The sequence below is a fragment of the Ostrea edulis genome, chromosome 7 (assembly GCF_947568905.1).
Source record: "Ostrea edulis chromosome 7, xbOstEdul1.1, whole genome shotgun sequence".
Taxonomy (NCBI): Eukaryota; Metazoa; Mollusca; class Bivalvia; order Ostreida; family Ostreidae; genus Ostrea; species Ostrea edulis.
The window spans coordinates 24,782,145-24,794,741 of record NC_079170.1 but is presented as its reverse complement, the minus strand read 5'-3'; the positions used below and the strand labels follow the sequence as shown (position 1 = coordinate 24,794,741).

Here is a 12,597-nt window from a genome sequence, read left to right as displayed (position 1 = left end):
ATCTATCTATTTATCTGTCTACCTTACATACATTTTGTCCTAGATAACATGGATCATGCATGTTTGCCAGATGTACCATTTTAAAACCAAAGTTGCGGGTCATAAATATATATATAATACACGTGTAGTCGGTTGTACGTAGTCGATTAGGGTTGGTCTGCCATAAATTCTGTGTTTACACCGACAGTAACATAATGGGATATGCACTGACAATAACTGGATACAACGAGCCATAACTGTGTTTCTGCGCTTGTGGTGTACAATTTTAAAATCCATTGCCATCCTGGCAGAGCAAACATGGATGCAGATATTTTGTCTCGCTTACCCAATAAACAAGATTCAGAGGAGGCAACGAAGAATATTTCAATGGATTCCTTGGCAACCATATGTCAAAGATCAATTCTTACAGATTCCTATGTTATAAAATCAATGTGCATGACATCTGATGTGTTACAGGACACTGAAGAAATTGAGATTTTACAAGTTGCAGACACTGACTGGAAAGAAGAGCAGGTAATTTATAAAGTTTTGGATTCCACCCGTGGAGAAAAAAATTCGACCTAAGCGAAAAGAAATTCCCAAAGATAACAATCATATAACCATATACAGGATGTTTCATTTTCAATGAATGAGAATGGAAATCTAAGCATAGATGGATACACGGCATCACAGGTCACACATACCAGAAAAGCTGAAGGAAAAAGTTATAAGAGGGCTTCATGACTACTTTGGCTACCCAGGTCGTGGCGGAGTTATCTCACTTAATTGTAATCATATCATATCGCTATATATTAATAATATTTATGCATTTTAATTCTGACACTATGAATATTTTATTCACATGTATGTGCACATCGATTTTATATTATCTTTTCTTTCACATTTGTAAAGCGCTTTAGAGAACTAATGTTGATAGGGCGCTATATAAATCTTTTAATTACAATTACAATTACTTGTTCGAGACTAGTTTTACTGGCCAGTAGTAGAACGATGGTTGCATATGAAAACTGAACGATGCATTCCGAGGAAGTCGAGTATCAACATCATAGAACTCCTCCATGCAGCATATTCCACTAAGTGTGGGAACCTGTAAAGGATTGTACGGGTCCATTTTAGTCATAACAGACCACTTCACCCGATATGCTCAAGAATACCTGAAAAAGAACCAGATAGCTCATACAACTGCAGAGATGCTATATCAGTTATGATCGTCCATTATGGTTTTTACCCACCAGCTAGCTTCACTCCGACCAATGTCCTTACTTAACTTCACTAGCAAAATAATTACAAGAGATATGTATCGTAGTTAACATCGTTCAGTCGAAAAACTCCTAATCATTTAACACTCTCAACAAAGTGATCCCGTGGGAATCTGAGTTAGATTATAGGTCTTCAGAACCTCTAGCTTGCCGTAAGAGGCGACTAAGTGGGGCGGTCCTTCGGATGAGACAACAAAAACCGAGGCCCCGTGTCACAGCATGAGATTGATCACTATTCGTTATATTCACCTTTCACGATAAAGACCCCTCCCCCCTTGCTGAAAGACCGTAAGCGCCGAGCATAGACCTAGATTTGGCAGCACTTCACCGGCAATGGTGGCGTCTCCAGCACGAGTTAAAAATGCTTCAAGAGGGACGTTAAACAATATACACTCAATCAACAAAGAGAAAAAGGACTGGGAAAATGCATATATAGCTCCACTTTTTATGTTTTCAGTTGTTTTAAGCATGACACAACTGGCCAGACCCCATTCACTCGTGTTGGGGAGGGGGGTGCCTGTTGATGCGCACCTTCCAGTAAATGTATTGACAATTTCAAACATCAAATGAAAGAAGCAAAGGAAATAGCAGAACAGCGCAGCAGCCAAGTTAAAAGAAATCAATTTTTTTTATTAAGATCGGACAGCTTGAAGTTGGGTGAACCAATGCCTCTTCAGTTGGAGACAGATTGTGCAATTGTGGCTCATGAAGAACTTCATTTTATTAACATAGAACACAACCTCATCACAGTATCCCCGTTTTCATCCTTAAAAAAGAAAACGTAGGGGGGGGGGTGTCTAGAACACTACATCGAAACCTCCTACTACCACTTGTATATATAGCTCATATAAATGTATATATTTATCGATGCAATTATTTCAGAGTTGCAATGTACAATTAACTACAGAACCCTCAACAGCCTGATTTTAATTTTTAATAACGCACTGTTACATACACGAGTCATTATCAAAATCGGCAGACATTTAACCTTCTGAAAAATGACAATTTTTAAGTTTCTGATACCTTATTTTTTAAGTTGGATGAAATAAAACACATAATAATGAACCTAAGAAGATACAACTCCGATCAAGAAACAGCATAATTTTGGAATATGATGATATATAAAAGACACCACTCATCATAATATGTCCTTCCTGTTACAAATTTTAAAATGCCAATAAAAAATCAAAATCATTATGGAAACTTTTGCAAACTGCATTGACATGATGGTGGAACAAAATAAAAAACACTTCTCACAACAACCAATGACAACAATTTATACCTATGAACATTGCAAAATGTGACAATTTCTAATCAGCAAGATAATCTGTACATTATTAAAATGATTAACTTATTAAATTATTGCAAAACAGTTTTGAAAAACTCTTTTTAGTAGATATTAACAACTTGGAAATATTTCAAACGACTTTGGTGCACAAAATGATATTAGATGAAAGAAAGTTTAGTGATTATGTTACCTGTAACAGGAGAGAGTGTTTATAACAGGAAATACAGTCATCGTAACAGGACAGACAAATCATTGACTTTTTATAAATCTATAATCTATCAATAAATTTTCTTGTCTATATCTATTATAGATGAATCATGGGAAAAATGAATAATTAAATACAGAAATGTTTGAATTAAAATTATGAGACAGAAGCTCAACTTTTTTCTATAATAAAGAAATATAACAGGAGGGAAGAAAATTGTAACAGTAGAGACATTTTTGGTACTAAGAAAGGAAAATTCACACTTGTTAGAATTATTTTTATTTAAACATAAGAATCCACACTTTTCAAAATAGTTTTGTTGATAATTCTGCACCATTTGTATTTTCAAATTACGAAGAAAATTAAAGAAATCAAAGATTTTCTTTTTTTGTTACAGGATTGACAGCTTGACTGAATGAGCTTTTGTGCATTAAAGTAACATTTTTAAGATATGTCAGAATAACGAACATTTGGAAATTGACTCACCTTAAGGCTTTGAAGTGTTTCTTAGCAAAATACAATACATATATTAAAAAACCCATCAAACCATCATTTGATCTACTTAAATGAATGTTACAGGAGAGACATAATCAGTTAGCACTAAAAGATGACAATGGGATAAACAAGGTTCAGTAAATTATTACCATTTCACAACAACAGAGATAATTCTCCTGTCCATACATGTATATTAAAACATGACAAATATGATGGCACTCCCAGTTGTTCAAATTTAATATATTTACATTGTATACTGTAACATTTAATTTCAATCTAATGAGATTAGGAATGTTGATTGGTGTTTTAGCAAAACTGAAGAGAGAAAAGCAATACAAAGTAATTAAGTATTCGCTAGGTCCTTCCTATATTGATGACGGATAAACTGTGGTTATAAACTTTTATTTCTTCAATACCACTCCAAGTCTCATTGTTTATTATAAGGTACGTAAGCATGTCTTTTTTTTAACTGATCAAATTCCGTAATTATAGCTATAACATGTCACTTTCTGTAGTAATTAAGTTTCTTGTCAAAATAAAGTGATGCATATCATCTGATCTCACATTAGGATTGCAAAATTTGGATAATTTTAAAATAGAGGAATTAAGAATGACTGTGTATCAACTTAGTGATACAAGAACTTTTGTTTCCATGATTGTCTCAATTCTCTCTTTTGCAACAAAATAGATACATATGTTCTGTGACAATTGTCCTGTTCATGCTGCCACATTTTGGTATTGCATGTTAGCATGTTGCCAAATATTCAAGAGGTTTAATATCATACTAGATGCATTTTAAAGGAAAGCCAGAAATTAATCATTTCATTCTATTCAAATAATGTATACTGTGAGTGTTGAAGTTTTATGTTCTCTGTCCCTGTTACACAACCCTGTCCATCTGCATCCATTACAAATTTAACCAATAATTATATTTTCTATGGAAAAAAAATCAGGATTGTATGTTTTTTGTTACTTAACGAGTAAATATCAAATGAGCATACATTTCATTAGTTCAAATAGTATTTTGTCCTTAAACTAAAATAGAAAGTATGTCTGTCCTGTTGCCAGAATCTGTCCTTCCTATTTTTAAATTTTTAAATGATGTTCTGACCAATTCTTTTTTTTTTAAATTCTAAATCATACATGTCTTTTAGTGAGGATTTGAATAGGCATGCATTTAATCATTCAAACCAATATTTACTTTAAGATACAGAAACAATTTTAATGAGCATCCCTCCTGTTACAAACTCCGTCCTTCCTGTTACATATTTAGCAATGCTTTATTCTCGAATGATTTTTAAGTCAGAAAATGGTAAAAGTTCCAAATCACAATTGTCTTTTGATGGAGATTCTAATAAGTCTGCATTCAATAATTGAAAATATTTACTTCTTTCAGATAGAAGAAAATTTAATTTTATCCTTCCTGTTACAAAATCTTGTCCCTCCTGTTACAAAAGGTGATGTAACAGGAGAGAAAGTAACAGGAGAGACAATTCTCATGTGAAACTAATTTATTTTCCCTAATTAAATCTCTATACTAAATTATAATTCTGAAATTTTGAAATAAACTTAACAAGCTACTTTGCAGTGCAAATTAAATGTTTTTTGTGGACATATTTTGCATTATTTTCAATGTAACAGGAAAGACTCGTACATTTTCTACTCCTACAATGTACTCTCTACTTGGGACTTTTTCTCCTTTATTTACATTCAGAACCACATTTTGTATGTAGCATGGTACAGTGAAAACAACACTTAGGGCAGGGAAAGTTTTGAAATACCATTTGGATCATGTATCATATTTCTATTCCTTGCATTTCAGTTTCTGTAACAGGAAAGACATAAATCTGTGGGACAATACTTTACAGATAATTTCAGAACAACACCTGTCAAATTATTAACACTCACATGATTATAGGAATTCACACATACATATAATAAATGATGATATATAAAAAAAAATTGAAATCTGCAGCATAAAATACACTTTAACACTCCAATTTGTCCGTTTCATGGCTTGGAACATCAAAATATCAATGTATTTGCAAGTTCTAAGGGTAGTTGTCAGCCTAAGTAATTGGCTGCAACATATTTTTTTTACTTGCAGAATTAAAACTCATGATACATTACTAATTTCATATGAAAGTTTTGGAAATTTCGCTTTTCAAAATTGATTTTTGTGCTTGGGACACAAATTTTGGCGGATTTTGATAATGACTCAAACACACGTATGTACACACAGTGAAACCTCTCTGATCTCACATGCACGGTTTGTCGGAATATGCGGTGTAAAAAACAATGAAAATATGAAGTTGAGAAATAAAATAAAGGTTGGAATGCCCAGTGCATGATTATACAGGTGTCCGAGATGTATATATCCTCTGTGCTCTATAAGATATTTCTAGTGGAAACCAATTTGTTTAAAAATTTTCAAAGAGTAATTGGTGCAGTTCGATCTTCCACAAATTCCTCGACCGGCTCAATTTGTACATTTACAGGATGAATCTCAATCCTAAATTCAATTTAAAATATCCATGCAATACCGAGACAATGAGTGGAAACTGAATTGTTAGTCCATGGAACAGGAATTATCTGGCTGGATCCACGTGTTAACTTGATCTTCTCAGTATATATTGATCTACCAAATTCCAATTCAACAAGTCCATGTTTGAACAAGATAATGAAGAGAAACTGATTGAACTTTTCCAAACTTCAAGAAGCGTTGATGGATATTCTCCTACTGCAACCCTGTAGCAACTTGACCCGTGTATATCATATCCCAAATGTCCATGCACCGAGATACATGTACTGTTAATAGTTTGCATATTTCTAAAAGGGGCAACATTTGACGGTTGCCAAATTCACATTTTCAAAACTCGTACCTTTTAAGGACATACCTCAATTCAAAATGTTTATACAGAACTGTTTGAATTTGTTCAAACTTAAAGTGTCTCAACTCTTCCAAAAATCAACCAGACCAATAAGAAATTGGCCTGCACATTTCCGGATGTATTTTAAGTTCCAAATCTAAATTCAAAATATTTATGCAGAATTAAGAAAATGGACGAAAACTTAATATTCAAAATTTTCTAAGGCCATGGGGCCAAAATATTTTAAACCTAACCCAAACACTAACTTCACCCGTGTATTCCTGCTACATATCTATAATAGCCTTAATTTTAAACAAATGTTCCTGTATGACTCAGATAATGAGATGAAAACTCAAATATGTATCTGAAATTTTCTTTGTCCAAGGAGATCATTCAACCAGAACTAAACAAGAACCTGGCCTCATTATTTTCATGTATTTATATACCAAGTTTCATTTCAATGCATCCGTTAGAGGTAATGAACAGAAAATGAATTATGACAGTAAGGACGTAATAAAAGTTGGTATAGTGACGGAAAACACAAGACCAGTAATAAATCTCCATAGCGATAATGCTCAGCTTTCCCTTCTCCTTCCTCAACAAGTAATACAAAACGCATTTCCCTCAAACATTTATTACAGTTTGTACATTTTATGACCTAGGTCGTTCTTTCTTTCCTTTGAACAGAGCGAGTAGGGACACATTGGCCACCTTGACAATCTTGAATCGTACACCAGGAATATCTCCCACAGCATGACCTTTTCTTCCGAATCCTGCTACCAGAACTTCATCGTTTTCCTACAACAATCGAAATATGCTTCAATTCAGCATACTGAAGAATGAAGTAGTTTTATAACATCAAAATATCATGAGCATGACCTTGGGAAATTGATTTCATGTTTGAAGATTTGTTAATTTTGATCCTTTATATTGTATAGTTTTTCTTCTTCGAGAGTTTGAATTTATATGTCCAAATAAACAACATATATTCACCAATGACAAGGTGTGTAACCTGGTCAATATTTATTGTGCAAGGATGAAATAAATCAATATATTATGTATCTGAAGTATTCAAATGTTTATAAACAATATTTTTCATATTGAGTTTGCATCAAATGGAGTACACATAAATCTAATTGATATCCCCTTTCCTCACATTAACAGTGTTAAGTATTTTCATTGCAAATACGACATGGATTTTGTAACTGAATTTCTAGTGAGCGATACGATAATGGTCGTCTCAGATAGAATTTCTAGAGTGGTAAGATAATGGTCAGCTCAGATAGAATTTCTAGAGAGTGACAAAATAATGGTCAGCTCAGATAGTATTTCTAGAGAGTGGTAAGAAAATGGTCAGCTCAGATAGAATTTCTAGAGAGTAGCAAGATAATGGTAAGCTCAGATAGAATTTCTAGAGAGTGACAAAATAATGGTCAGCTCAGATAGTATTTCTAGAGAGTGGTAAGAAATTGGTCAGCTCAGATAGTATTTCTAGAGAGTGGTAAGAAAATGGTCAGCTCAGAATTTCTAGAGAGTAGTAAGATAATGGTAAGCTCAGATAGAATTTCTAGAGAGTGACAAAATAATGGTCAGCTCAGATAGTATTTCTAGAGAGTGGTAAGAAATTGGTCAGCTCAGATAGAATTTCTAGAGAGTAGTAAGATAATGGTAAGCTCAGATAGAATTTCTAGAGAGTGGTAAGATAATGGTCAGCTCATATAGAATTTCTAGTGAGTGATAAGATAATGGTCAGCTCAGATAGAATTTCTAGAGAGTAGTAAGATAATGGTCAGCTCAGATAGAATTTCTAGAGAGTAGTAAGATAATGGTCAGCTCAGATAGAATTTCTAGAGAGTGGTAAGAAAATGGTCAGCTCAGATAGAATTTCTAGAGAGTAGTAAGATAATGGTAAGCTCAGATAGAATTCTAGAGAGTGGTAAGATAATGGTCCGCTCAGAGAGAATTTCTAGAGAGTGGTAAGATATTTTTAGAAATGCCACATCAACACTAGCTGGTAATGTGCCATTGTCACACTTAACAATTTGATTATCCCATTCACCGACAGTGACAATTTATTTTAAAAAATTGGTCTCACATCAACAAACTTGTATTTTTTAAGCTTAGACCAATTAAAATCAATTGATAGATTATCATCCCCACCCGCCCCTCAAAAAAGGACCCACCCTGATTTTTTTTATTTTCACAAAAATTACATTTTCAATACAACTTGCTTCCCATTGACATGAGTGAATGATTAAAGTCACAGAATATTGGTTTTATATCTTCTACCAAGGATTTTTTTAATGTTAACTTGATTAACACTTTACAAGTGTGATGCATTTTGTCATTAATTTTTATTTCTCGGGAAATAAAAATTAAAATCCTCCAACCCTCCTCATATTTTTTTGTGACCCCAGATGATAATCTACTAATTAAGTTGAATTGGCCTTATGTGTGTTCAAAATTATTTAGCAGCATCCAGGGCACAGATTCTTGGTTTACAAAATTACCCTTTATACATGAAAATTTATTTTTATTATCCAGTAAATATGAAGACTATATCGCTAAATCAGTCTATACCTCTACGTAATTTAGACAGCCGTCATTGGGAACAAAAGCTGTGATTTTCTTCCCATTCTTGATAAGCTGCACTCTCACACACTTCCTAATGGCAGAGTTTGGCTGTTTAGCTTCAACACCACTAAAAGAGAGAAAAATGTTTTAATGATTTTCATTCTAATAATTTAGCATAATGGTACAAGGCTCAAGAGTACAAGCATTTTCCCTTCACAAAAATACATGTAAATATTTCACATGTACACAACTCATACCAAGAAATCATGTTTTAATGTTGCATGTCAATTAATGTCTCCTTTGCATTCTTTTCTTTTCTACATCAATTTGATGTGTATGACAACATGTCAAATTGTTAATCCGATAACTTCCCTCCTTTTAAATGAGGGTTGTGGATAACCACTCGCCAATACCAGTTATATCTGCTGTGGGCGATTGGATATTAAAAATCACCTTGCCTACATGACGAACAAATTTTCCAGAACATTTTCATTTTATGATGTACTTTCCTTTTCAATAAAACATTATACTAACCAAGATTATTCGTATTAAGTGCAAAGCAGATCCTAAGTACGCAACGTCAAGCATATATGTGACCTAAATAACTGCCTAAATTTACCGAATTGGTTTCAAAACCCCAGAGGGGAAATTTATACTAACAGAGACCATTACTTAGTTCCATAAATGAGAACAAACAATCAAGATCGTTTTTCCAAAATAGGCTTGTTAATTAGTCATGACTGTCAGACACGGTAGATGTAATGTCTTGTCACTAAAAACATTCTTCAGTTGTTTGGTCTTTACTGGTAATTGATATACAAAGTGGGCTCAAATTTGGATCAAATTGTGGGCCTGTAAACTTTTGAAAGTCAGGCTCACTTGGCCTCTAAGGTTTCAAAAGCTAATCACAACCCTGTAAATCAATGTTTGGATTACTTGTCATGAAACTCATTATCTGTATATCTAACAGAAGCAGATTGATGACACTAAAAACAAAATAAAACCTGCAAAATTTTGATTATTCACTTCATCAATCCAAAACAAACTTTGTGTTCTGAAGTAACAAATTAGCAGAGAAAATAAATATAAAGCATTATTGTCATCTGCAAATGGTGTTGCTTTTCAAGAGTTCGAAATTACCTCATGTCCATAAGTCCATGGATAGTAAAAATCATGTTGGTCTAGTAAACTCTCTATGACACTAATCTGTACGGACTAGTGAAAATCCGAATATCTATCTTGAATTGGTAAAGATTTTGCATATTTGTCAGTCTCTTAGATGCTGAAGATTGTGAAAGCAAAATAAAGTATGGTTACCGTAGGCGTCAGAAACTGAATTGTGTAAAGCTGTGAAGCGTTCGTTTTCATTGAATACTATCGAATAAAATGAATTTATGTGATCATTTTATATGACATACTGGACGGACTAGTGAAATGCTTTACGGACTAGTGAACATAAATAGTCACTAGTCTGTACAGACAAGTGCTAGTGCTTGAAAAAGTTAATTTCGAACCCTATTTTCAGGGTGCATAGAATCACCGAAATTACCGCTAATCACCGAAATTACCAAAGAAATGACCGAAATTACCAATGAAGGGGCCGAAATTACCTCAGTATATGTTCATCTATATACCATCTAGTCACCCATCAAATTTCATGAAGATTGGTAACGATTTGAAGGAATTGTTTCCATAAAACCGATTATTGTGACGTGTGAATCTGAGTTACTTCCCTTTACCGACAGGTACTCAGTAAGCGAACTATGAATAGCCAGTAAGTTCCAAATGGCAATATAAAATTCAGGACAAATATTTTATTTTATCTATTTATCACACATTGTATAAATCAATACCATGAATACAATATATATAACATGGGAAGAAACTCGTATAAATTTACGCTTCACATTAATCGGTTTAATAACTCCTTTAAATTGTTACCAATCTTCATAAAATTTGATGTGTGACTAGATAGTACATAGATGAACATACACGGAGGTAATTTCAGCCCCTTTATTGGTAATTTCGGTCATTTCTTTGGTAATTTCGGTGATTAGCGGTTATTTCAGTGATTCTATGAACCGCTATTTTCATGACTGCCTTCAGACACAAACTATTTATGGTCCCTTTTCCTTCAGTGGCAGACTGGTAAAACAACACACCAATAGGGCTGTGCGGTGCACCGAAAATTTCGGTGCACCGCGATTCATACCATTTGATTCGATGCACCGATTACAAATTCCGGATTTCGGTTCGGTTTAGATTTTACTTACACCAAAACAACAAATATGGCGTCCGAGTGATGTTGAAAACATGTGGTTTTTTATGCAACGGAGATTTAAATCACTACTGTGTTAAGAGTTAGCATTTTCACCACTCAGATACCAACAGAATATGGTCCGTAAGATCATTGCAGTTTATCTTTACATGACATATAGCATTTCTGTCAGTGGTGGAGTGAAATCAACATCGTAGGTAATAACACAGATTTGACAGTTAACATGAGAAAAGTAAATCAATAAAGGAGAGATTTTCAAAGACTCAATTGATAGAATTGTTGAATTTTTGCATATCAATGAAAACAATATCATATACATTTTAGATTCACTATAGATTTGTTTAATAATCCAAAACTTATGCAGCACATTAATATAACAAATTTTGATAAACTGTCAGTGTTTTCTTTTTTCTATCAAAGTTATAAAATGCCATTATGAATAGATATGATGTTTACAAATGACAACATATAGTTATATAACTTGAATTAAATCAAATCAAATATGCTACTCATTAAAATTGTTAATTTTTGTGGTGTCATTAGATAAATTGGACCTAACATGAACCGAATCGAAAATAACCGAACCGTGCTGTTCTGAATCGAAACCGAACCGAATCGAGCTAACCCTGAATCGTCCCAGCCCTACACACCAATAATAACTTGCATACAGAATAATACTTTTACTGAAAAAATTAACACTGTGTTCTGGTTTGATGCATAAATTAATTTAGTCAACTCTCGTAAACTCAATTCCATGAGGTTTTCTAGAGTTGAGAAATACACTGATCCACCAATTGTGCAATGTTTGACAAAAGTCAAAACTCTCTTTAATTAGCAAATTTCTAACCATTTACCTGGTCAAGTTTACACCATCTTTGACAACATACCGATCAATACTTACACTTTTTCCAAAACAATTCCCTTGGCGTGGGAAGATCCCTGGAAGGGCTTGACCCATCTTGAGGGTAAATGGGCCTTTTTGTAATCGTTATCATGCCATTTCTGGTCACGACGGTGATTTACCAACTTTCTGGCAGTCCTCAAACCCCTGGGTTTACCTGTCAAAGTATGGAGTCTTGCATTTTACCTCTTCCTTAAATATTTTGCAGTATGTTAACATTCAGCAATGCTTAATCTGTGTGCCTCAGCTTTCACTTCCACCGAGGAAATAATAACTTTATTATGAAGTTTAACTCGTTACTTAAGTCTATGTAACACTGTTGCACATTTTATTTGAAATAACTTTAATTAGGAATCGCTCCTTCCAAATGCTCTAATTTCTTGTTATGCTGCCATTGTTGACTCTAATTCGTCTATGAAATTAGAAAAGATAACTTGTGAAATGAAAATTTCGCTAACTCTGCAATTATATTTACAATGACTTCTCAAAAATTGTACAAAAATGGGAACCACGTGCAGAACACAACATACCCATAATGGCGACAAAGTGAAAAGGAAGATACCGCAAATTATCGCGAGAAGTTACAGAGAAGGTTCTGCTATTTAACGAAAGCAACACACGCCAACTTTTTTTTTTACCGTAGCAGAAAAGATTCTTTAAGACTTAACCAGAATCTGCTGGTAAGGTATTTTCATCAACAATTAATTTTAGATATCATAATTCTTTA

At 33.6% G+C, this 12,597-nt stretch overlaps 1 protein-coding gene across 1 annotated transcript; it reads right to left on the bottom strand.

The window, feature by feature from the left end:
* Positions 1-6,735: 6,735 nt before the first annotated feature.
* On the bottom strand, positions 6,736-12,506 carry LOC125653519 (40S ribosomal protein S23). Its single transcript, XM_048883083.2, has 4 exons — positions 12,401-12,506; positions 11,871-12,027; positions 8,698-8,818; positions 6,736-6,915 (listed from the first exon to the last, which is right to left on the bottom strand). Exons 1-4 carry the CDS (start codon positions 12,402-12,404, stop codon positions 6,769-6,771), a joined length of 429 nt encoding a protein of 142 aa, XP_048739040.1. The 5' UTR covers positions 12,405-12,506; the 3' UTR covers positions 6,736-6,768.
* Positions 12,507-12,597: the final 91 nt, after the last annotated feature.

Bases quoted from the DNA above. Each gene is read 5' to 3' on its own strand.
- LOC125653519 (XM_048883083.2), bottom strand. The intron at 8,819-11,870 runs GTAAGTATTGAT...TCTCTCTTTTAG, and splicing joins GGAATTGTTTTGGAAAAAGT to TGGTGTTGAAGCTAAACAGC. The intron at 6,916-8,697 runs GTATAGACTGAT...CGATTGTTGTAG, and splicing joins GCTGTCTAAATTACGTAGAG to GAAAACGATGAAGTTCTGGT.